This window comes from Schistocerca nitens, chromosome 5, assembly GCF_023898315.1.
Source record: "Schistocerca nitens isolate TAMUIC-IGC-003100 chromosome 5, iqSchNite1.1, whole genome shotgun sequence".
Taxonomy (NCBI): domain Eukaryota; kingdom Metazoa; phylum Arthropoda; class Insecta; order Orthoptera; family Acrididae; genus Schistocerca; species Schistocerca nitens.
The window spans coordinates 765,410,374-765,437,556 of NC_064618.1; the positions used below are offsets into that span (position 1 = coordinate 765,410,374).

A 27,183-nucleotide genomic window follows, 5' to 3' on the forward strand; every position below is an offset into this window, starting at 1 on the left:
GGCGGCTTCCATGCCTTAATGATAAAGATAGCTGTACAGTACCAAATGTGTGACCACTATTACTGAGGGGTACACGTGGAGAGGCTAGACAAACCCGCAGTTCCTGAACAGGCGTAGTTGTAGGATCAACAATATGGGTGACTGACAGATCTGGCCTTGCTGTGCTGGTACTGGAAACAGCTGAAAGCAAGGGGGAAACTGCACTTATCATTTCTTTCCCGAAGCCATGTAGCTCTACTGTATGTAGAGCTACTGTATGTATCCTCACATGAGGATGTCATCCTCATGTGTAAAATATTCTGAAGTAAATAGTCCCCCATTCGGAATTCCGGGCAGGGACTACTCAGGTGGATGTTGTCTTTAGGAAAACCGTATCTGGCATTCTACAGGTCAGAGTGAGAAATGTTAGATCCCTTACTCAGGCAGGTAGCTTAGAGAATTCAAAAAATAATTTAAACAGGGAATTCCGATATAGTAGTAACTAATGAAGTGAAGTGTGTTAGCAGGAAGATCAGGACTTCATGTCAGGCCAGTAAAGAGTTATCAACAAAAAATCAAAGGAGGTAATGCTGGAGTAGGCCCAATAATGAATAAGAAAATAGACATGCAACCAACACCTCTTGCAGTAGCATAAGTTTATAGCAGTATCTCCAGCATGCTGGGGATGGAACCAGTCTGCAACTTTTACATGATTACAATAACAGTTACAGGAACAGTCTTAAGTTGCATAGCGTTCCATTTCTTTACTGATGACTAGTTTCAGACTGCTTTTCCATTATCTAATCATCCATATACATAAGTCTTACATTACAACCAGACGGGCATGCAAGTTACAGCCCACAAAACATATACGCCTGGAAATATGTAATGTCATGGCATCTATATACATACTGTGTATTGCCACGCTTATATGTTTTGTGGGCAGTAGTTTACTTGCACATCTGGTTGATATGCAAGGCTTATGTACTTGGGTGATCTGGTAATGGGCAACCTGTCTGAAACAAATCATCAATAAATAAATAAAACTTCTTAAGCAACTTAATTAAGATGGTTCATCTAACAGTTATTGTAAAAACAGATCTTAATTAGCTCTGCAGATGAAGAAGATTGCAAGAATGTAAGATGAGATAAAGGAAATTATTCAGATAGTTAAAGGAGAGGAAAGGGTGGCTGGAATTGGATAGTGGGTACAGGAACAGAAGGAAAAATACTAGGAGCACATGGACTGGGGAAAAGGAATAATAGCAGATGGAGTTTACAGAGTGCTTAACGTAAATTACAGGCCAGTCCACTACCTATAGCAAATGTAGATTGAATCAGGTGTAATATTTTTTTTTTCCCAAACGACATCAATAATACATGGATACCAAAGTGAGAATGACACAAAAATTTTTCTGGACTTAAACTACTGCAACATTAGTATATAGTGAAAAGGCACTCTGAAACAGACCATTACACAATAGGATCCTGTGTTTAATGCATGCAGTGGCTACTTCATAAAAAAATAATAAATGGGCAATTTTCAATAACAAATTATTCTAAATTACAATATTTTCAGTTAGGTTAAAAGAACAGTTAGAATAATTACAGCATGAAAAGAAGAATGTAAGCAATGTCAGAATGAAGAAAGCACATGATAAAAGAAGTACTCCATCAGCACTTTGGAAGAAATTACAGAAAAAGTAGATATTCTACGATAACGTATTATGGAATAAGACTAACTTGGAAATTCCTGGCTTGATATTTCCTCAATGAGAACTTTCTTGGGTGTATCAGCAGCATCCTCTCTTTTCCTCTTGATACCAGTCGGAAGAGTTGAATCTGCAGCGGCTGGGTATTGTCTTACTTCACTGTAAACAAAAAAATCTCACTTTATATTATATAATAAGGCACTACTCAATAACATTAATATATTGTGTGTAAAAAAGATAGTTGAGATTCTATACAAACATGAACAGGAACTTCACATGAAAATGTATTTTTTAACAAACAAACTGGAAATCCAGTCACTTGAAGTAGCAGAAAATGAATTTAGAATGGACTCATCATAGGATTCATTCATTACCCCCCCCCCCTCCATTTTCTTAATTGCTACAGCATAAATTCACATGAAGGCTTCCTGAGAACGCTTCTACAGAATATCCTTTGTCCGGCTTTACAATTCTGTTTTTCTATTACACAGTCTAGTAGTATTTACAAAGCCATATGAAAAAATGAATTAACATTCTCTGCATCAAATAAATAAATAAGTAAATAAAATAAAGCTTTCATCGCAACAATGCTGTTCCTTCACAATCTCAACTAGACTTAACAGAAGAATTAATTTCACAAATTTAGAAAAAAAGAAAAATGGCTCTTTTCATTAGTTATAAAGGCAACATTCACTTCCTTAATTCAAGTTACTGAAAAATGAGAAAGTGCAAAAAAAATTGGTACTGACTATAAATATCAAGGTCTTATGAAACATTTGCAATGAAACAAGTAGCATTATAAGTACGCATATGCATCTGACGATCTTACAAGAGATTTCCCACAACAATGTACAGCACAAAATGATTAAACCTACAAAGAGTAAAATTTATACTATAGACTGGCTTGATAATTCAAAATTTTGTAAGCCAACGAATCATAAATTTACTACAGTTAATTCCACAGATAAAATTAATTTCATTACACCTTTTTCTTCTCAATTTCATTGTATAACTGGAAACACAGAAATGAAATAATTCAGAAAGTATTGCTGTAGGATTATACGTTTTCTTTGTCAGTTTTACTTCTTCCTACTATAACTTCAAGCAATACACACTTATTTTGGAAATTTATTTCAGCTATTCGAAAGTATGTCTCCTTACCATTGAGAACTTTCCTATTATATGTATAATAAATGCCTGCCTTGCCATGAAACTGGGTGCAATTTGATAAGCAATTGTTTTTGCTATACAGAAAAGAGACAGACACCGATTTCCTACATCCACGGAATCACTATAATTTTATATATTCTATTCTATTCTATAAAATAAAATGTCCAGGTAGTCTGTGAACATGCTGTTCATTCCTCATCTATGGGACACTCACCTTTTGCTGTGGTATTTCTCAAATCTAGCCTTTGCTTTTCCTGTGCCACTAATACGGCGTAAGTTTCCTTCTTCTAGTAGCCGTAATTTTGCTTCAAGTTTTGCCTTATGCTCAACACCCATGTCCATACTGGAATCCTCTCCCAAGGCATCTACACGAGTTGCCAACGCAGCTTTGGCAGCAAGCATTCTTGACATCTGTTAGATTATATGTCACTTAATACAGACAAAAAGATTTTACACATAGGAATAACATAGTGTCTGCACATAAACTAACACAATATTTACAAGATACTCTTGTACTAAAACATAAATTCACAAGTTATGAAATTACTTGCGGCATTAGTGATTCCTGAAAGAGTGTCAGCATATCTGAGCACAAGTCCCTAATTTCTTCCTTTAAAGCTGAGAGAGAATTTTTCCACCCAGTATTTAAGATTCCATCACCAGGAAAGTCTTCAGAGATGGATTATCCAACTCTGACATATGTAATTTGCCTTTATTTATTTATTTTTTGCTAGAAACAGTCACACACCAGTAGTGATGTTAAGTGAGTTAACATGTGTGATTGGAAATGGATACAAGAATGGCTGGGATAGTCAACAATAAGCTGGTACCGATACGAAGTGCCAGTAGTGGGGTTTCTTGAGGCAATGCATACACACAAGTAAATAGATCTGGAAACGGTTCCTAGTTGAGCTCATTAATCATTTCATCATGGCTGGAACTGTAATCATATGGTCACATTCATGTTGTTAATGACAAGCAAAATTAATTAATTAATTTACAATGTGGATTTTGTTAACTGGTATATTTGTTTATAATAAATATCTGTAATTAAAGAACTTCTACCAATGTTTACAGACAGAGCAGTACAGATATTTTCACAAAATATTGGAGGGGGGGGGGGTATTTTTGATAATATATTTTTTGATATTTCTCAAACAATTTTATATTTCTCAAATCATCTGATATCTCTCTTATCACCCCCCCCCCCCCCCCCCCAATGCGAAGATAAAAAAGAGGTTCACTCCATGGCAACCCACACTAGTCACCTAGTTCAAGAATTCTTGACCAATGGCAGCAGTTTCCATCTACAACAAAGGTAACATTCCTTTCAGACAGACTGACATTTCAAAATTTTGTGGTGAACAAAATCCATGAGCTCTGCCCAATTTTTCATTATCACATCACTTCTAAGACAAGTGACCTATATATTAACATCAGTGGTGTTAAAAAGGCTCCAGGCCTGATGCAGTACCTGTTGGATACCATGCAGAATTTTCAGCTGAGTTATACCCTTTTAAACCATAATTTATGACAGACTCCTCAAACAAAAACTAAAACCAAGTGTTTGCAAGCACAGGTCACATACATTTATGAGAATGGTGTGCCAGTACTTGAAAGCAACCACAGGTCACACTAATCTACAAAGAAACCAAAAGTCACACTAATCTACAAATTTGTCATCCAAAACCATTGGCACCCATCTGTTACAGAAGCTTACAACATATCCTGAGCTCAAACACAATGAGGCATCTTAAACAGAATTGCATTCATCTCATACAACACATTGAAAGCATGGCAAACAGATGCATGCCATATTTCTTAACTTTCTAAAAGCTTTGACAAAAGCATGCAGATGGGGTATCAAAAGAAATTTGTGAATGGATTCAATGTTGGCTGCTCTCAGCAATATGCATTGATGATCATGAAACTGTAAGATTCTTCTTGCTGCTCATAATTAGCTCAGCATCCTAAAGAACGCATTCTCACACTTGAAAGTTGCCACAATAACTAACTGCTGTCCATCTACATCTACATTTATACTCCGCAACCCACCCACCGGTGTGTGGCGGAGGGCACATTACGTGCCACTGTCATTACCTCCCTTTCCTGGTCCAGTCGCGTATGGCTCGCGGGAAGAACGACTGCCGGAAAGCTCCGTGCGCGCTCGAATCTCTCTAATTTTACATTCGTGATCTCCTAGGGAGGTATAAGTAGGGGGAAGCAATATATTCGATACTTCATCCAGGAACGCACCCTCTTGAAACCTGGACAGCAAGCTACACCGCGATGCAGAGCGCCTCTCTTGCAGAGTCTGCCACCTGAGTTTGCTAAACATCTCCGTAACGCTATCACGCTTACCAAATAACCCTGTGACGAAACGCGCCGCTCTTCTTTGGCTCTTCTCTATCTCTTCTGTCGACCCGACCTGGTACGGATCCCACACTGATGAGCAATACTCAAGTATAGGTCGAACAAGTGTTTTGTAAGCCACCTCCTTTGCTGATGGACTACATTTTCTAAGGACTCTCCCAATGAATCTCAACCTGGCACCCGCCTTACCAACAATTAATTTTATAAGATCATTCCACTTCAAATCATTCCATGCGCATACTCCCAGATATTTTACAGAAGTAACTACTACCAGTGTTTGTTCCGCTATCATATAATCATACAATAAAGGATCCTTCTTTCTATGTATTTGCAATACATTACATTTGTCTATGTTAAGGGTCAGTTGCCACTCCCTGCACCAAGTGCCTATCCGCTGCAGATCTTCCTGCATTTCGCTGCCATTTTCCAATGCTGCAACTTCTCTGTATACTACATGATCATCCACAAAAAGACACATGGAACTTCCGACACTATCTACTACGTCATTTATATATATTGTGAAAAGCTATGGTCCCATAACACTCCCCTGTGGCACGCCAGAGGTTACTTTCACATTTGTAGACGCCTCTCCGTTTAGAACAACATGCTGTGTTCTGTTTGCTAAAAACTCTTCAATCCAGCCACACAGCTGGTCTGATATTCCGTAGGCTCTTACTTTGTTTATCAGGCGACAGTGCGGAACTGTATCGAATGCCTTCTGGTAGTCAAGGACAATGGCATCTACCTGGGAGCCTGTATCTAATATTTTCTGGGTCTCAGGAACAAATAAAGCGAGTTGGGTCCCACACCATTGCTGTTTCCGGAATCCATGTCGATTCCTAAAGAGCAGATTCTGGGTTTCCAGAAATGACATGATACGCGAGCAAAAAACATGTTCTAAAATTCTACAACAGATCAATGTCAGAGATATAAGCCTATAATTTTGCGCATCTGCTCAACGACCCTTCTTGAAAACTGCAACTACCTGTGCTTTTTTCCAATCATTTGAAACCTTCCGTTCCACTAGAGACTTGCGGTACACGGCTGTTAGAAGGGGGGCAAGTTCTTTCGCGTACTCTGTGTAGAAACCAATTGGTATCCCGTCAGGTCCAGTGGACTTTCCTCTGTTGAGTGATTTCAGTTGCTTTTCTATTCCTTGGACACTTATTTCGATGTCAGCCATTTTTTCGTTCGTGCGAGGATTTAGAGAAGTAACTGCAGTGCGGTCTTCCTCTGTGAAACAGCTTTGGAAAAAGGTGTTAAGTATTTTAGCTTTACGTGTGCCATCATCTGTTTCAATGCCATTATCATCCCAGAGTGTCTGGATATGCTGCTTCGATCCACTTACTGATTTAACCAGAACTTCCTACGATTTTCTGTCAAGTCGGTACATAAAATTTTACTTTCGAATTCACTGAACACTTCAGGCATAGCCCTCCTTACGCTAACTTTGACATCGTTTAGCTTCTGTTTGTCTGAGAGGTTTTGGCTGCGTTTAAATTTGCAGTGCAACTCTCTTTGCTTTCGCAGCAGTTTCCTCACTTTGTTGTTGAACCACGGTGGGTTTTTCCCGTCCCTCACAGTTTTACTCGCCACGTACCTGTCTAAAATGCATTTTATGATTGCCTTGAACTTTTTGCATAAACAGTCAACATTGTCAGTGTCAGTCCGCACCTCGTGGTCATGCGGTAGCGTTCTCGCTTCCCGCGCACGGGGTCCCGGGTTCGATTCCCGCCGGGGTCAGGGATTTTCTCTGCCTCGTGATGACTGGGTGTTGTGTGTTCTTCATCATCATTTCATCATCATCGACTCGCAAGTCGCCGAAGTGGCATCAACTAAAAAGGACTTGTAATACGGTGGCCGAACTTCCCTGCATGCGGCCTCCCGGCCAACAATGCCATACGACCATTTTTTTTTTTTTTTTAATTGGTCTGTGTCAGAACAGAAATTTTTGTTTTGATCTGTTAGGTAGTCTGAAATCTGCCTCCTATTACTCTTGCTAAACAGATAAACCTTCCTCCCTTTTTTTATATTCCTATTTACTTCCATATTCAGAGATGCTGCAATGGTCTTATGATCACTGATTCCCTGTTCTGCGCTTACAGAGTCGAAAAGTTCGGGTCTGTTTGTTATCAGTAGGTCCAAGATGTTATCTCCACGAGTCGGTTCTCTATTTAATTGCTCGAGGTAATTTTCAGATAGTGCACTCAGTATAATGTCACTCGATGCTCTGTCCCTACTACCCGTCCTAAACATCTGAGTGTCCCAGTCTATATCTGGTAAATTGAAATCTCCACCTAAGGAGGAAATTTATGTGAAATGTATTCCAGATTTTCTCTCAGTTGCAGTTGTTCTGCCACTAATGCTGCTGAGTCGGGAGGTCAGTAAAAGGAGCCAATTATTAACCTAGCTCGGTTGTTGAGTATATCCTCCACCCATTATAAATCACAGGAACTACCCACTTCTATTTCATTACAGGATAAACTACTACTAACAGCGACAAACACGCCACCACTGGTTGCATGCAAGCTATCCTTTCTAAACACCGTCGGTGCCTTTGTAAAAATTTCAGCAGAATTTATCTCTGGCTTCAGCCAGCTTTCCTGTCGACGATGCTGCAGATTGTGAGCTCTGCTTTCATCCCGCTAGCGAGACTGGCAGTCTTCACCAAATCAGATAGATAGCCGCCGGAAGCCAGAGAGGATTTCCTCCAATCCACAGTGACACACATCATTGGTGCCGACATGAGCGACCACCTGCAGATGGGTGCGGCCTGTATCTTTCATGGCATCCGGAAGGACCCTTTCCACATCTGGAATGACTCCCCCCGGTATGCACACAGAGTGCACATTGGTTTTCTTCCCCTCCCTTGCAGCCATATCCCTAGGGGCCCCATTATGTGCCTGACATTGCAGCTCCCAACTACCAGTAAGCCCACCCTCTGCGACTGCCCGGATCTTGAGTTATGAGTTTCAGTTCGATACTTGCAACAATTTCTGAGATATTCAAAATTATGTAACAGCTAGACTTTACAAATCGTCACTACAAGAAACATTAGTACGTATTTGTGAATACTTCAGTGGACGACAAACTGAACACTTTATTGCTAAATAGATAATTAAACAGCACTATGTTCATAAAATTACATGTGCAATGTTTTCAGTACCAAACAATAATTATAATTTTCAGTTTTTTGACGTTATCATTTTTAATTAATATGTTGTCAGGGACAGTGAAGTGGTGATTGCAGTATTTCATGTAATCGTGGAGCTGTGTCACTCCTCAGTTTTGTTTTCTCACGAAAGATGAGCTGTGTATTATTTTTAGTAACCTATCACAAACAGTAACAGAAAGAGAATAAGATTAAATACTTACCTTTCCCTTGTTTTTTGCACTTGTTTGTCCAATAAGAGATGAGTGGTAAATCAACCCATATTTTGGGGTATCTTTCTTTGTCTTGAGTGCCCGGAAAAGAGCTTTTTCAGCACCCAAAATTTGTATTGTAGATGCTGGATGTTTTGCTAGGTTGATCAAAGAACCTGCAAATTATACACAGAGATAAAATTGGAATTACATGGAAATACAATGTTTTACGTGTTTTGAACATCAACACACACACTCACGACAAACTTAACACTATTTTAAACAATGGAATTTAAGCAATGGAAAGTTCAGGTTGGAATATCAACAACAACTCACTGTAAAGATGACCTGCTGAGTTATAGACAGGCACAATGAAAAGACTTTTACACACTGAGCTTTTGACAAAGCCTTCTTCAAAAAAGAAAACACACACACATTCCCACAGGCAGGCACAGCTCACATACACATGCCTGCTATCTCTGGCCACTGTGACCAGAGCCACTGCGGCTGGAATGAAAGCAGCAATCTGGAGTAGGAAGGGGAAGGGGTTGGAGAGGAATAGCAGGGTAAGGGTGGGGGAGAGAAGAGCACTGTCTGGAGCAGCATTTAGTGACTAGATGCCAGCTGGAAAAAGCTGCCAGAAGCAATGTCGGGAGGCTGGGGGAGGAGAACAGGAAGCAAGAAAGGAGAGAAGAATAGAAAGGGTAAAGATAAGTGGGTAAGTTGGCTAAGAACAGCGCACAATGAGGGTGAGGAGATGTGAACTGGGAGGTAGCGTCAGGACAGAGGGGGTGGAAACTGCAGGCTGCAAGGTGTGGGGCATGAGGTTACAGCAGCAGAGAATGTGTTTTTAGGACAGTTTCCATCTGTGCAGTTCAGGAAAGCTGGTGGTAGAGGGAAGGATCCACATGACCCGGGTTCTGAAGCAGCCATTGAAATCAAGCATGTCATGTTCAAGTATACCTATGCCACTCCCAATTCCAACCCCTTGCTATAGGGTTGTACCCATTGATCTTTTCCCTTCTCCTCCCCTCTTGTTTTCTACTGCCCATGTCCCTGCCCCCACTCATGCCACCCTCCCCCACAGCCTCCTGCTCCTGTGCCTGGCAGCCTTGTCCTTCTGCCATCTACTCCCTACACAGCCCACCTGACACTGCTCTTCTCCTCCCACACCCGTACACTACCACTCTCACTTCCATGGCCTACTCTGGATTGCTGCTTTCATACAACACCAAAGCTGCATTCTGGCTACAGCAGCCCGAGATAATGGTCACGTGAGCTGTTTGTTTGATTGTGTGTGTTTTCTTACCTGAAGAACACTTTCACCAAAAGCTCAATGTTTAACAGTCTTTTCATTGTGGCTATCTGTGCTTACTCATCTGCCTATTGTACTTTTTATCCTTCAATTTTTTTATTCACATCTACATATAAGCGTCACACACACAGGTCTTAGTCAGCCAGGCCTCAGAAGGGAAATCATGAACATGCAACTGTTTACTTTTCAGTTAGTGCTTGAAATGATAACTATATAAAGCCAACCTTAAACATTATATATTTCTCCATCACTTAGTACTGAACTGTTAAAATTAGAAGTCACTAACAAGGAGACAGCACGACCATGGGGTCGAAGATTTGTCCGAAATTTTGTGTGGTGAAAGAAGACCCCCAACACCTCACGTGGTTAAAATATTAGGACGCACTACTCTGAAAATCCTGAGAAAAATCGATCCAAAGTTTCTTAGGTGACTTATGAGTACAAAATGTTAGTCCATTGCCGAGCCGCCATCTGGCCTAGAAGGTTAAGGCTCAGATTCGGACTTTTACGCCAGAGGTCTCGGGTTCGATTCCTCCTCTGGCAGTTTTTTCCTTCTGTTTCATTTTCTTTTGTTATTCCACCAACTGTTCAGAAAGTTTCCCAAACCTACATTATCATTAATAAATTAGTTACATTATTGAATAAAAATTCTTTTCTTTTTGTCCAACAACACAATTCATGGCGGTGGGTTTTCCATTTTTCATTGTAAAGTATATGAGAAAAAAAAATTGGGTTTTTAATCAGAATAACCGCAGTGGTAACTATCGTAAAAATAAACAATAATTTTTGCGACATCTTGCGCAACATATAAAAGCAGATTTCTTACAATCACGGGGCGTTTGCAACAAATCTGTAGAAAAACATGCCCCATTAAAAAACATTTACAAAAATGTTTCGAGTTTCTGATAATTTTGAGGCAAACCAGGCATATTGAATCATGTCTTGGAATACTGGGGACGACAATTGATGGTGAATTATAGAATGAATTTTTATACCATCTTCCCGGGAATTAATTTCACGATTCTCCTGTAAAAATGTGCTGCAATTTTGCAAGCGCTATATGAAATTTTTAACTTGCCTGTAAAAGTAAACATCACAAGGTTGCACCAGAGAGGTATGACTTCTACTGATCAAGTTGGCATATTTTCGTCATCTCGAAAAATTGCATCATATATCTCCGGATCTGTTTGACCTCCCCAAGAGTCAATGAGAAGTAAATATTTATTCTCCCCGACATAAGATTTTAAACATTTCCGGAGAAAATCCACGTATAAAACTCTTGTTAATTTTCTGGACTTCAATGATGTTACGATGGCGTTCGTGTAAGTATTGGCAATGCCATCTATTAATTTGTGAATACGAGGTCCGAAATGACCGGTCGCTTCTTGTAAGCATATGAAGACATGTGAGAGCAGTTTTCTGGATAATGTTATTGAATATTGTGCAGTGTACGAATGCGTCACTTTATTCAAATCCAACTTTTTCACGAAAACTGTTTTACTCCCTTTTTCAGTGAGAGTCCTGTTGAAAACAGATGGATATTGGCATCCTGAAACAATAGTATTTTTGGTATTAAACAATATTCGAAAGTGTATGTAAGTACCTTTTTCTATAATTAAATTTGAATTGATATATTTTACATTGGTAAAAACATTTTGTATGCAGAAAACATGTATTTACCTGCTTGGTCAGTATTTATCATATAATCCTCATGGTACTGAGGGAGTAAACGGCACATCTGCCGACGAAAGTTCTCTGCAGACACCTGCATGTCCTCCACTGACGCCGCTTCTTTTTTCGAAACCAGTTTTGTGATCTTGTATTGTGAAATTCTGTGCTTCTGTTTAAATGCCGTGACCCATTGATCAGATGCCTTGAATTTGAAATCGACGAATTGTGCAGCCGCAGCCAATGCCCATTGCTGTAAATTTCATGCTGTGATTTGCTAATATTGCTGTCTTGCTTCCACGAAACGGTCGTAGGTCCACAAATCTATCTCCTCAAATTTATCCATTCGTGTACCACCACTTTTAATATCTTTCTCCCATTGTGAAAGATATTCTTTTCTCTTCAATTGGCAGCATCCTTTATTTTGCAATTAAATTATTTTCCGTCAAAGCTTTTCATAATACACCACTGCGTCCTTCAATCGTAATTTTGATAGATCATTATGAATGGATTCTTTCAGGAATTTCTTCTCCTATTCCAGATGAGCCAGCAACTTCTTCAGTCGACATGTTTAACCTCGGATCGGAATAGCACATTGAAATTTGAAACAGGCACGTCTGTTCATGATGAAATCGAAAAACAAACTGCCATTTACTTCTCACATCTCGAGCATAGTCATATGTGCAGATGACCGTTATGATCCCAAGGCGACCCTTACAAAGCCCCTTGAAACCCCATAAAACGAAATAGAACAACGAGCACTAATATTTTTCAGTGAATGAAAAACTTTACGTTCTTGAGCTAAAAAATGTTTTAAAAATAATGTAGGTTTGGGAGACTTTGTGAGTAATTGGTGGAATAACAAAAAAATTAAACAGAAGATAAAAAAAAAGTGCCAGAGGAGGAATCGAACCCGAGACCTCTGGCGTAAGAGTCCGAGCCCTAACCACGTAGGTCAGATGGCGGCTCGGTAATGGACTAACACTTTGTACTCATAAGGCACCTAAGAAACTTTGGATCGATTTTTCTCGGGATTATCCGAGTAGTGCGTCCTAATATTTTAACCGCGTGAGGTGTTAGGGGTCCTCTTTCACCACACAAAATCTTGGACAAATCCCCGACCCCACGGTCGTGCCATCACCTTGTAAGTGTGAGAGGGTACGAGGCACCACAGTAGCATATAAAAGAACAAGCATGTGAATCTCACATCAGTGGGCACGTCTCTTTGCTCTTCTTGTGATGACGTCAGTCACAGCTCAACTACACTTGACACTGCATGAGGTGCAAAAGGAATACCTCAGACAGAGAAACAGAATGCAATCTAAAGTAACAATTATTTTAAACAGAGGTAACATTAATTCTTGAGAAGATGATAATCTCCCACAAACGCAAAATTTGTCGCGCTTGTTCATTTACATACTACAACAGTACAGGAGTTTCCAATCAATCTGCCAACGTTAATCAGAATTATTACTGATAAAGCCATGGAAAATCTTGTATCCTCTTCATCTGATGCCCCTTATAAATGAACAAGCATCCAAACCACTACTGAAGTACGATAAACCATAAACTAGCATAAAACTAACTTTCATCCTCTACTCAAAAACTATCACAGCATCATAAAGCATCCATGTTTTCTTTAAATCAACTCTTTTATTTTTATTCTCATTCTCTGCTCAAATTAAATCATCCCGGTGTCACATTTATGAATGCACACATGGTTATTCAGTCTCAATTATGCAACGGTTTGGTTTACCTTAAGTTTTTATATGTATTACTCTGATTTAGGTAAAGTTACATTCGCCTTTCTAACTAATTAACAAAAGAGACAGTAGGTTAAATTCTTTTCCAATAATATTTTAACACTAAAGTTGTCTTCTTTCTTGTCTTACAACAGTAATCACAAAAAAAATTATCATTTGACCAATATGATATAGCACAGGTGTACGACACAGCTGACTAAGATATACAGTCTGTGGCATAACCATCAACGAACTTAGACTAAATCAATTATATTTGTTGTGTGCAATGATAATGAAATCTATCTTAGCAATATCAATCAATTAATGCGATCATCTCCAACTGAAGGAATCAAGAGACATTGAATTGTTGTTTTTTTCAATGAACTGCAGGAAATCTGCACGCTATTTGGCAAGAAAATTATGCGACTAGTCAGCGGCAGATTTTATAGTGATAGTTAAAGCAACTCACACTAATCTTACATAATAGGTACGTAAGAAAAGATACAAACTCTTGCCAGGTATTGTTATCAAGTAAAATTCACAACATAAAACTTAACATATTAATGTACAAAATCTAACAAAGTTATACAAAAATTTTGTCCCCTTTGTGTGTAGTTCTCAAAAACTTTTCATGTCAAACCTTCAATGTTTAGAAATAGTAACTTAATACCTCGGCATTGTTTGGGCTGGATGCTGTAGCTGTCCAAAATGGCATTCAAAGTGGAAAGACGCGACTGGTTTAGGCTTTATTTCGCCACATTGCTAGCGTCATTAATAACAGCTCAACACTCTATACTACCAGGCCTACATCTATTAAAGAGGCATTAATTGCAGCAAGGGATACATTGCTAGCTACAGCACACATCAAAAAATAGCATTATCTTACTAATATTATTACCTTATTTCTCCACTTTGATTAAGAATAGGATACCATTCACACCCACTCTCTGCGCAATGCTAGTTAACCACTATTTGTAAATCTTAATTACAACAGGCCAAAATGTGACCCACTACCAAGTGCCAAAGAAGTTGTCAGAAGTTTCTGAGTAGATTTCTTATACTATTAATTTTGTAGAATGTGATTCTGGTGTTTAATTGACTTTAATCAGTTAAGAATGGTTGTAAATCTTCAGTTTACACATATGCTTTTGCCTTCCAATTGCTTAGTCAGTTAATATTAATGCTTTTTCGTGCAGAACCCTGGTTATCAGAAATAGTCCTCATAAAATGCGTATAACTTATTAATTACCTTTTCATTTCACTTATGGTTCTTAACTAAAATTAGGTCCTATACCTTGTCTGTACTGGGGTATCTTTCTTCCATCTCTTTTTTCACTTTTTTGCCTCTTTGCTTAACATTTCCTTAATATTACTGCATGGCACTGAATGAATGGTAACATGATTTTGTGGTCAATCAATCCACTTCAGGAATGGTTCCCTGTCTACTTGCCCTCCTGCTATCTCCACTGGAAAAATCTTGGTCACTCTGCTGGATTACTTTGTGAGTGATATCTGGAGTTTAAAATATGACCTGTTTTCACATGCCAAAAACTTATTAAGCTGTTTGGGTGCAAACTGTGTCCTATTGTCTGATTGCAGGTTCTTGGGTTTACCAATATTTTTGAAATAATGATCTCGTAACTTAAATATTCCACTGTTTGTCTTTGCTCTTTTTAGAGGATATAGCTTTATTAATTCTGATCAGCATTCTAACACGACAAGGATGTATCCCATCCCTCCCTGGCCTGTAGGTAGTGTACCGTAAAAGTCCACAGCCAAGAAACCCCAAAGCTCTGCTGGAATGATAGGCAACAGCAATGTGCGTACCCCTAAAGTATGTACTTTCACTTTTTGAAATGTCTCGCAAGATCGTAACATTGCCTTTACTTGCCAATTAATGTTTCTAAAATAATAATACTTTTTCATATGTATGATACACTTCTTTGGTCCAAATATGTATAACATATAAGTAAATACCACATTAGGTACTGTTACACTGCCTTTAGGTATGCACAGTAACCATTTGGTTGTTCTCATAAAATAAAATTCATTTGTGTACTTTCTAATTTGTTGTAAATGTTGAATGTGAATGTTCAGGTTGACATCTTGCCATAGCAGGGTTCCTAAATTGCAATAGTTTTTTTCAATCTTTTTTTCGTATTTATTAACTTTTAAGAAATATATAGCAAAGTTTCCTCTTTCCTTTACACCCTGGTTTGGCTGCAAACCTACTGGTAACCTGGACAGTGCATCAGGTACCATGTTTAATTTCCTCTTATGTATCTGACTGAAAACCTAAATTTTTGTTAAAATAAGAGCCCATCTCTTCAGTCAACTATGTAAAAGTCTGGTTTTTAATAATAATAATAATAATGTTGATGCACTGTGATCACTGCATATTACTTTGCTCCCACCCATCTTTCAACTGCACTTTCAGGTCGTTCACTATTTAGAAATCAACAAAGAGCTCTTACTGAAAGAGGAAATACAGTTGATACCACTTATAGCCACAATGATTTTACCAACATACTGGCTATAATGCTGAAATCTAACAGTTCCATCTAAGCCCCAAGTAAAAGCCATATTTAAATAATCACTTAAACTCCGCATCACATAGTACGGCGGCCCAATTTTCAGGCATTGTGCACATACCCCTCCACTAGCCACTGGCAGCCAATAATATTCATTCACTTCCCCGAGTGTGCAGCAGTGAGTTATAACTAGACAACGAGAATCTCACTTCTAAATGCTGCACTGCTGCTGTACTTTGCAACAACTGAATTATTCATTCAACTTTCAGGTGTTTTTTTTATTTTTATTTTTTATTTAGTATAGCTTTGAACATGTATCTGGAAAAATTTAAGTATGATTTTAAAAAAGTAACGTGATGGCAATAAATGTAAGGTGCTTCACAAGCAGGCGAGGGGGGGGGGGGGAGATTATTTAGTGCATTTATAACTTTTTCAAATGTGAATTTGAAAGCTGGCCTCAAGAAGGAGGTAGTTTAACATGTATTTCCTTGATGAAACATGGGTCAATTAGAATCATTCTAGGAAGATATGCTGGAAAATGAGTGATGGTACTGGCAGTTTTCAAGTTCTCTTAGGAATATATTCGTGATGCGATTCACAATTCTTGTCATACCTTGCTTCGAAGTCAGTTACTGCCAGTTATAGTTCAACTGTTACAGAGAAAACAACAAGTACAAAGACCTGAAAGGCAGATATTTTTCCCTGGCTTAGAAATAAAAATATCAAGCACAGAATATACTGGACTTACATCGATCTCCTGCAGCCCAATAATTTATACAAGTCACGTGACAGAGCGCACAAACTTGACTTCATTGCACGTGCATGGGGTCACACAGTTTTTCGTTTACCCACGTGTCACTGTCAGCACAGCCCCATGGAATTAATTTGGGCAAACGGTTAAGGCTATGTGGGAGACAAAAACAAAACATTCAAGATAACATACACTAAATCCCTTGTGCATTAGGGAATAGACAACATCCCACCTGTAGCTTGAGCACAGTCTGTGTAGCATGCTGAAAAGCTTCAGAAAGAAGAATTTGGCAGGAAAGTGATGATGGCTGTAAGCCTTGAACCTATCATCATAAATTTACAATCAGATTGTTCGGAAGCAGAATCAAATAGAAGTGATGATGGTATTACAATGTAGACTTTGGAACAAAGTAATAATAGTTCTTAGTTTTAAAGACTCATGATTTAAAAAATGTGCTTGTCAATGTATCAGTTGCATACATAATAAGGAGAACTTCCTAGCCTTTTGAATTAGAACTCTGTATCCTTTGAATTATGCAGACTATAATGTTTAACATATTGTCCAAGGAGAAGTTAAGCTTCTCTCACCATGTTGTATGCTCTAATAACATGTAAGAATGCAGCTGGATAAATTCATCTGAAGTCCGAATTTCCACATGTAAACCCATCATTTTCAAGGCACGAACTGGATAAGACACTAAAATGACAGTAACTGTTACTTGCCAAGATATCGGTGTTATCGGTCAGCATTCCCTCAAGTTATTCACTGATGATGATTTATCATTTGCTTGTTCAATGGATTATAAATGCAGTCTCTCACTGTAATGTCAAACTAGTTAGTTCATACTCATAATGCCCATTAACAGCGAAAAATATGACAACTTACAGACCACTTTTACAAGAGTCTTTTACATTAGTCCTTTCTACCACTAATACTCTTATATATGCACTGATTAAACTTAGGTATAGTCCAAAACACACACACACACACACACACACACACACACACACACATCTTACACATTTTTAAAAATTCTATTGAGGAGAAGCAATTGTCAAGCAAATATAATGATTTCGGTTTGTGCTTGAAGTTAATTTTGTTGTGTATTAAATTTTTACTTATAATAATGTTTAAAACACAATAAATGACAATTATTGCAAACAGTTTCAATGATCTTGTCATTAGACAATTATCATTTTGAGAAAAATCGTACTTCATGTCTTCACAAAGCTGTCAGCTGTTCTCGCCTCCTGACATCACACAAAGTAAATCTGTGGAGCAGTGGATGCAGTGTCGCCAAGATGTGAATTAATATTTCTCTCATGATAACTGATCGAAATTGGTTTTAACATTTACTATTCCCCTCATAGATTTGAATATAGTAAAACTTCCCTTATTGCGACCTATTATATAAAATGACATTACATTTTTAGAGAAATATATCAGCTATAACACCTAAAGTTCATTTTTGGTAGCTAAGTATTTGGGGATTGCTAACAACAATGTAATGCTCATTTTCAATCTCGTTTTCTGTAGACTGTTGGTTTCAAATCACTATGTGTGTTAAACATTCAATGCAATCACCTCTTTAAAGATGTCATAAAAAAAGAGGAAAGTACTTAATATTGAAGAAAAGTCACACATAACATAGCAATTACAAAATGGGGGAGAGGGATGCAAGCATCACGAAGGAAATGCGTGTCTTAGCTCAATGATTTGTACAATTTGGAAGGACAGAGGAAAATACAGTCTCTTTTTGAACAAAATTCTTTAATAATCAGTGAGTGAAATCATCTGAGCACAAAGATATTGAAGCAGCTTTACTTGCACGGTTTAAGCGGCAAAGTTCAAACAATGTGCTGATCAATGGACCTATTCTTTAAGAAAAAGGTAATGGATTTGCTTGTCTTTTGGGAAATCCAAACTTCAATTCTTCATCTTGGATACAATGTTTCAGGGCCCACCATGATATTAGTGGCAGAAAAATTTGTGACGAAGCTGCCAGTGTATCTGATGATGTAACAGTTAAGCATCTAAGAAGTGGCCTATTTTGCATGTATGTTACAAAAGCCACATGACACACTGAAATTTATATGTAAACAGTGTTTGGGTGGGAAAGAGTATAAGACAAAAATCATAGTCATGGTTGCTGCAAATATTGCAGGATCACGTAAAGAAAAGCTTTTGGTGATTGGAAAATCGAGAAAACCTTGATGTTTTAAAAATATTAATTCCCTACCTGTAGTTTATGAAAACAATGCAAGTTTTTGGACAACACCTGACATTTTTGAAAAGCAGTTGCAAAATTGGGACTCACTGCTGAAATCAAAGGAATGAAAAATTATTCTTCCGGGTGAGAAAAAATGAGGCATTAAAACGAATGCATTGTCATATGTAAAATGTATATGCACATATTAAATGCAAAAAGCAAACAAAGGTAACTGATCACCTTAAGTAGGAGAGTATACTGTAGTATGCATTGGTATATTGCATTTTAAAGTTAAAGCAACTGATTTAAAACTACAATGTGACTGCAGAAAACTAGAAAATTAAATTCCAGTATGTGCTATATTTTGAAAGTACAGAAGTGGAATAACAGTGTACTCATTAATGATGTTTTGTGGTTATGTATATCGGATATTTTTAATATTTTAGGTACAGTACATAACATTTCTATTAATACAACATTTTAAAGAGAAACACAGAAGGAAGTGTAGGCCTTGGTGTAATTTACGCACAGAACACTGCCTTTTCATCTTGGTACTGCCAATTTTTGCAATACAGTAATTGGAACGAAATTGTGTCATTCATTACTATTACACTATTCAGCACTTACAGTAAGTTTTAAACATGCTCAACATTTTATCTCATTCATTATCCAAGACAGTGTCAGACATTACTGAACAATTTGCATTGATGCTACTTCTTTCTTCACTTATTAAACATCTTTAGATTTTGCTGTTGAAGTGCACGCAAGCTAGTATACAGTGTGTGTGTAATGTAGTGCTACGTGCACATGAAAGTTCAGTGCATGATCATCTTTGCCTCAGCCTACTCTTTGTTTTCCCTGATAGATTATTCTGTCATTTAATTCGCTCTCTTACTTGAATGTCATTTTGTGTCGTGTGTTATTTTAAAGCTAACACAGTGAGTTTTGATAACCCAAAACAGTTAGTTAGCGACCACTGTGCTGCTTACCGTGCTATGTTGGACTAAGTACAGCCATGTCAATCCTGTCATTCACATTCCACACTCCACACCAGCTATGCATCTGTAGCCTACTGATTCTGCAGTATTAATACAGGAGTAGATAAAGTTCCTGTGTCAGCTGCAGACACACCTGCTGGTGCGATGATAAACTGTGACACAGTAAAACCACTCCATTCTGGCAGCAAAATCTTATGCTATGGTTTCTACAGTTGGAAAGCCAATTTGTCCTGGCCCAAGTCACCACAGACCACACGAAATATAGTTATGTTGAGGCAGCACTCAGTGAAGAAATGGCAGTGGAAGTGCAGTATATTCCATAGTAACTGCAGGACGTGGACCAGTACCCGATGATTAAGGATATTCTAATTGGACAACTTTCGCAGTCTGAGGCGAAGAGCTGGAAAGACTACTTCACACGAAGAATTGGGCAACCGCACACTATCACAGCTGCTGCGCTGATCACATATGTTGGCAAGCAATGCAGTAAGTGACAACATTCTGCGAAGAATTAGGTCGTCACACCTACCGCCTGATGCACAAAAGATTTTAACTGTGTGCGCTGGCAATCTAGATACATCAGCGCAAACCATCAACAGAATATCTGAAATGTGTCCATCTGTGCATGTTGCAGCAGTTAGTCCACAACCACAGACAGACAGCAACTTTGCTGCACTACAAGCTCAGATAACCGAACTTCCCACACAAGTCGCCGCACTGCAAACTCACATTATTGCTCACTGTCACACTCGGTCACCTGGGAAACGCAACTTCAGCTAGAAAAGTTTATTGATACCACTACCGGTTTGGGTGCAAGGAATGGAAGTGTAGCTCACCCTGTGAGCAGGGAAACACAACAGGTGCTCTGTGATGACAGCCACTGATGCTCCAAATGGTAGCCTCCAACTGTTTATCACAGACCAAGGTACAAAATACAGTTCTTAGTAGATACAGGTGCAGATTTATCAGACTACCAGTCGGCCTGCCTGCCACCTCGTAATTGTGCCACCTCTTTGCGGACAATGGCTCTACAACAGCTACAAATAGTCATACCAATGTTAATGTTAAACCAATGTATAAGCCTATCACACCACGACGGCGACAACAACAACAACATTATTTCATACAGGAGTTGAGAACTGTGACAGCTCCATGAACTATGAAGGCAATAATGGAAGCTGTGAAAATTCTGGGCCTTCAACTGAACTGACTGGTTTCTAACAAAGTTACAACAGTTCCAGCACGGTTCAGATGAATAAAGTAATATTCTATTGTCAAACGAGCACTAAAAGAATGGGAACTGGCGACTACACAATTGCATGTATTTAAAGTCAAAGCTCAGGATGAATGTTTACAAATTAACAATTCTCCAACATTTTAACACAACACACAGTTTTCGGCCTCTCTTGCAGTCTGTGCTAATCAGTGAATAAGTCCTGAAATCCTTACACACATGCTGATGATAATCAATTTCCGAGAATATAATTGGTAGATAATAATCTACTCATTTAGTGGCAGCAGGAGAAAACATACATGTAAGTTAAGGAAATGTGCAAGCTTTTGGAGCCAGTGGCAGCTCCTTCTGGCAAAAGGGCTGAATGGGAAAGGAAGAAAGATGAAAGAACATGACTGGTTAGCTTTAGGAAATACGGAGAGTTACAGTAAAGTCACCCAGAGCCCCAGCTCTGGGGAGACTTCCCAGATAGGATGAGAAGGAAAGACCGATTGCTGGAAACTGCACCAGATAAGATTTTGACTGGGTGAGATTACCCTATCATCCTTCTTCATGCTCTCAGATTTTCAAATCTCGTCCTGAGCAATCCCCAACAAGTTTTTCCTTCTCTCCCCCGCCTGGTAAGTCTCCCCTGACCCAGAGTTTTGCCGACTTTTCCGTAACCACCCCATCTCCTAAATCTCGCCAGTTCATTCCCTTTATCCCTCTTGCTTCCCCTTCAACCCTTCTGAAAGGAGGAGGAGCCACTGGCTCCTAAAGTTCGCACATTTCTGTAACCTTTACGAGTGTTTTCTCTGCCATCACTTGGGAAGTGGATATTTTATTTATCCAGTTATAATTATGATATACTGAAATATTGGAAGGTCTTGTTGCACAAACACACAAAAGAATCAAGCGATATGTTCAGAGATGTTGACGACAATCACAAAAGTAAACTAAATTCATGGAAAGATAAATGCCCATTCTCTCAACTGAGATAAAATCACAATGGAGCCAACACACAAACAAATAACAAAGCAAAAATGTTTTGAAGCAAAAATAGTATGGATACACGAAAAGGTTAATTTTAAGGCAATGAACCTCTCAGGAACGCTAAAGAAAGAAATACAAAATTGCTACAAAACAAAAAATAATCCGTAACACTCACCAGCATGAGAGATCAGACGTGCTCCAACAAGTTCACCAATGAGGACAGTAAGGTTGGGGGCAATCGCCATCATCCTTGTTGTAAGGTATTCATACAGCTGTGCACGATATTGTGTGATCTGAATAACTTGATCACATAAGTGCTGTATGTTTATAATGTCGTCGTCAGATATCTCCGTGCCCATGGATATTTCTGCCGCATCTTTCACCTGCTGTTCTACTTCTTCAGGCAAGATATCTGACAAGTCTGTACTGGACGCATTGTCTCGTGTTCCTGAAACAGTATCAATCAATGATCATTGCTGTAATCACAGAAAATGTCAATATCGAGCATGCCAAATTAAAGAACAATGTCTGCAGAGAAAAGGAAAAACAGTTTCAAAAATTCTAGATAAAATATCGCTTCCTCTTTAGCTGCTGGATCATAGACTCCTCTGTCAGAAGCTCAACAGGTGCACCAATCGCACACCTCCAAAAGATACTCTGCAACCAGTGGTGAGGTGGCTCCTGGTAAGGTGAAGGGGGTTCCAGGCATCAGGTCCTGGTCCTGCCTGCCTGCCTGCCTGCCTGCCTGCCTGTCTGTCTGTCTCCCACCCACTGCCTCTGTTGCTTCCACATCAGAATGCTCCTGACACTCGCCTGAAGAAGGTTACTCACTTCGCCTGAAGATAGTGACTATGAATCTTATCCAAACATTGAAACAAGGTGACACCACTACTTGGCTGATAACCTGAGAAGATTTCATTAATGAAATTTGGTGAGAAAACAAGGATAGCCATATAGCACACCTCTATGGGGGAGCAGATATGGAACAGCTTCAAGTTTCTGCAAAAGCTACGAATCAAGAAGCCACGTCTGCTCAGGAGACTGGCTTCCTTACAGCAACGCTGAGATTAGGTGGTGATGCCACGGGCTGCTTTCTTGCAACAACACAATGATGGCAAAATGCATTCTGTAGCATGCTAGTTCACCCTTAGTGCTGGAACACATTCGGTCACCAGACTAGAAATGTACAAAATTAGACGACTTCTGCACACTTGCTACCTGCAGCTTGCATCCAGTCTTTCACTCAGCATGTGGGAATGGGTGGATAGAAACACCTTTGGAACCTGTGAACTCTGCAAGTGAAAAGCTACCTTGAAACAATAAAAAAGGTCCATTGGCATTATCCAGGGGGTAACCTGCAGAACGTCGACATTTGTGATTCAAGAACAATCATTAATTTGACTGAAAAGGAACTGGATGAAGCGACAAGACCCTGCTATCAAATGGTCTGAATTTTGCACCAGTTTCCAGAACATTATCTAAACAAGAGATCAGCAGGGTCATCAAGCAAGCCACCCACGCACACCCCTCTGATACCACGGTAGAGGTGGGAAGATCTGCAAGATCAAAATGCTGAAGAATAACATCTCTGCAGCAGAACTAAGGTTATACATGCCCTCTGCAAGGAAAATAATACAGTTGTCCTAGCAGCTGACAAAGGCAATGTGACGGTGCTGTTATGACCACATTTACACAGGCACAACTAACACACACACACATAACCACTGTCTGGTCGCTGAGGTCGATTACGTACAGCAACTGTGCATGATGGGGGAGGGGAGGGGCCAGTCATGGAGAGGAGTAGAGGAGGCAAAGAAAGACTAGTAGGTGCATTGGTGGAATTGAAGGCTGTGTAGTGCAGGAGTGGGAGCAGGATGTAGGAGGTAGGTGAAGGACAGTAACTAGTGAAGATGAAGGCCAGGGGGTTATGGGAACATAGGATATATTGCAGGGAGAGTTCCGACCTGCACAATTCGGAAAAGTTGGTGTTAGTAGAAAGGATCCAGATGGCACCGGCTGTTAAACAGTCGTTGAAGTGAAGCACACTGTGTTGGGCAACATGTTCAGCAACCGGGTGGTCCAGATGTCTCTTGACCATAGTCTGTCATTGGCCATTCATGTGGACAGACGGCTTGTTGGTTGTCATGCCCACACAGAAAGCAGCATAGTGGTTACAGCTTGGCTTGTAAATCACATGACTGTTTTCAGAGACAGTCTTGCCTTTGATGGGATAGGAGATACCTGTAACCAGACTGGAGTAGGTCGTGGTTGGAGAATATATGGGACAGATCTTGCATTTAGATCTATTTCTGGGAGCAGAACCATGAGGCAAGCACTTGGGAGAGGGGGCATATGTTCAAGTCCTGTGCAATACCACTGTCAGAGGAGTGGGAGGGTTAGTGGTTTGGATATCCTTCATTTCAGGACACGGTGAGAGGTAGTTGAAAACCTGGCAGAGAAAGTGATTCAGCTGCTCCAACCCTGGATGGCAATGAAGCATGAGGGAGTGCTCCTATGTGCCCAGACAGTGGGTATGTGGGCAGTGATAGGTGACTGGAGAGACAAGGTATGGGAGATTTGTTTATGTACAAGGCTGTGAGGGTAACTTCAGTCTGCGAAGGCACCAGAGATACCCTTGGTATTTTTGTAGATGGACTGTTTGTCACTAAAAATGTGATGGCCATGGGTGGCTAGGTAGTGCATGGAGGGACTCCTTGGTACTGAATGGATGGCATAAGCTGAAATGGAGCTATTGCTAAAGTTGTTACGTTCGATGTGGACAAAGTTACTGATGTAGCCATCCTTCAGTACCGGTTAACATCAAGGAAGCTGGCTTATCAGGTTGAGGGCAACCACGTGAAGTGAAAGGGGAGAAGGTGTTGAGGTTCTGGAAGAATGTGGGTAGGGTGTCCTCACCCTCAGTCCAGATCATAAGGATGTTATCAATGAATCTGAATCCGGTGAAGGGTTTGGGATTCTTGATGGTTCTGACAGATGGGCCCTCAGAGGAATCCTTCCTAACCATGCAGAATCCCAAACCCCTCAACTGTTTTAGATTCAATGATGAAATCTCTGTGATCTTGATCGAAGGTGAGGGCACCCTATCCACATTCCTCCAGAACCTTAACATCTACTCCCCCATTCACTTCACCTGGTTCTCCTTAATACAACAAGCCACTTTCCTTAATGTTGACCTCATCCCGAAAGATAATTACATCAGTTCTCCATCCATATCAAACCTACCAACCATCAGCAACAACTCCAACAGCTGCCATCCATTCCATGCCTAGAAGTCCCTTCCATACACAACTTTGCCATCCATGGCCATCACAGTTGTAGTGATGAGCAATCCTTCTCCAAATACGCCAAGGCTGTCGTGTAGGCCTCCACAGACCACATGCTTTGTCTCTCCAGTCACCTACCACCTCTGACATACCCCCCGTCCTGCTACTCAGTACCACACAGGACTGGACCAACTACATTAACATTCTCCGCCAGGGTTTGACTTCATCTCATTGTGTCCTGAAATGAGTAATATCCTACCCATGATTCCACCCTCCCTCCCACAGTGGTATTCGACCACCCACCAAACCTACACAATATCCTTGTCCATCCCTACTCCAAATCCCTCATCTCATGGCGCATATCCCTGCAACAGACACTGATGCAATACCTGTCGCAAACATTCTCCAACCACCACCTAAGTTGGACTGCCCAGATGCTGAATATGCTTGCCAACACAGTCTGCTTCTCTTCAATGAATGCTTCACCGCCTGTGCACTCTGGATCCTTCCTAGCAGCACCAGCTTTTCTGAATAGTGCAGGCAGGAACACTCCCTGCAATATATCCTATGTTCCAGTACCCCCACTCGCACCCTTCAAACCCCCGTGGCCTCCACTTTTGCTAGTCCCCATCCTTCACTTACCACCTACCTATCACCACCCGACACACACTATACAGGATGAGGCAGCTAAGTCATAACACCCCTTGCATCTCCCCAACAGTAATAGTTACAAAGATGCCGTTTGAACAGTGTATTTCAGGGACTGGAGCTACTTGAATACATCACATTTCACGTTTGTGCTATTTTTTTATCACAGAGATATGAGGCCATCTTTGGTTTTTTTTTAAAAATGGAACCCTATGTTAAATTTTAGCATAACATGGGCTTAAAAAGACGATTTCAAATATGTGTATATCATAATATTTAGGCAAATAGTTTTTGAGACACAGATATGAACTTGTATCGTGTTCGTCCTTCAAAGTGGCGTTTTCCAATGCAACATTTCCTGTTGTGTAGAGTTCATAGTAAACATCACGAGTCCGTCCTTAAACAAACACGCCCATTTACTCGACAACAGTAATACATACTGTGATGTTTTGCGCAAAAATTAACTGATGATGTCGCGCAAATATTATTCAGTTATTTGACAACTGTGATACCAAAATCGTAGCCAACATAAGTATTAAAATACTACAAGATGTATCACGTAGCCCCTGTATTTTAAGTAACAGAAATACAAATGTAAATGAGGAGGCCCTTATTGGTCACAATTATTTCATATGTATTTGTTTTTTTATTTGAAAATATTTACAATTGATCACAATTCGAAGCAAATACACACACAAAGATGAAAAATACATACTGTACATGATCCAAAACTCTACTGAAGCATGTGCTGTAAGTATTAACTGTGTTTTTCTTACTTGTCACTTCTTTTTCCGTGCGTTTTTGCTTTCAGGAAGCTTTAATTTTTGAGTACTAGTAATAGTGTTCCATAGAGAGAGTGTTTGTTTTGAATACAGTCCAGAGACAGTTGGTGCTTATTTTCATTGTTTCCAAAACGAAGTGTCTAGAAACCACAGTTTAGTCAGCTATCAGTCACCTTTAGTGAATTAGCAGTCTAGTTAAACGTTGATTACTTTACTCTCTACAGTAATTTGTTGATTTCTTAGGATGGATAGGATGTGTGACTGTTGTGTACGGACGCAGGAGGAGCTGGCCACTGTTCGCAAACAGCTGAATGTGCTGATGGCTGCGGTCGGCCGTCTTCAGGCTACTGCCTCGGAGTGTTGCGGCAGTGGAGAGTCTGGTGCATCGCGTGGTACACCCCAGGTGTTACACATGCTTCACCCACGGTCCCTGCTGTCTAGATATCTTCACG

General features: G+C 39.7%; 1 protein-coding gene across 1 annotated transcript in view; it reads right to left on the reverse strand.

Moving 5' to 3' along the window:
- LOC126259869 (nucleolar protein 58) overlaps window positions 1–27,183 on the reverse strand; it is a 72,593-nt gene that overhangs the window by 19,625 nt on the left and 25,785 nt on the right. The window contains exons 5-8 of the mRNA XM_049956927.1: window positions 22,193–22,465; window positions 8,610–8,773; window positions 3,076–3,272; window positions 1,723–1,850 (exon numbers count right to left, since the gene is read on the reverse strand). Coding sequence (XP_049812884.1) covers window positions 1,723–1,850; window positions 3,076–3,272; window positions 8,610–8,773; window positions 22,193–22,465 — 762 coding nt within the window. The remainder of the gene's footprint in view (window positions 1–1,722; window positions 1,851–3,075; window positions 3,273–8,609; window positions 8,774–22,192; window positions 22,466–27,183) is intronic.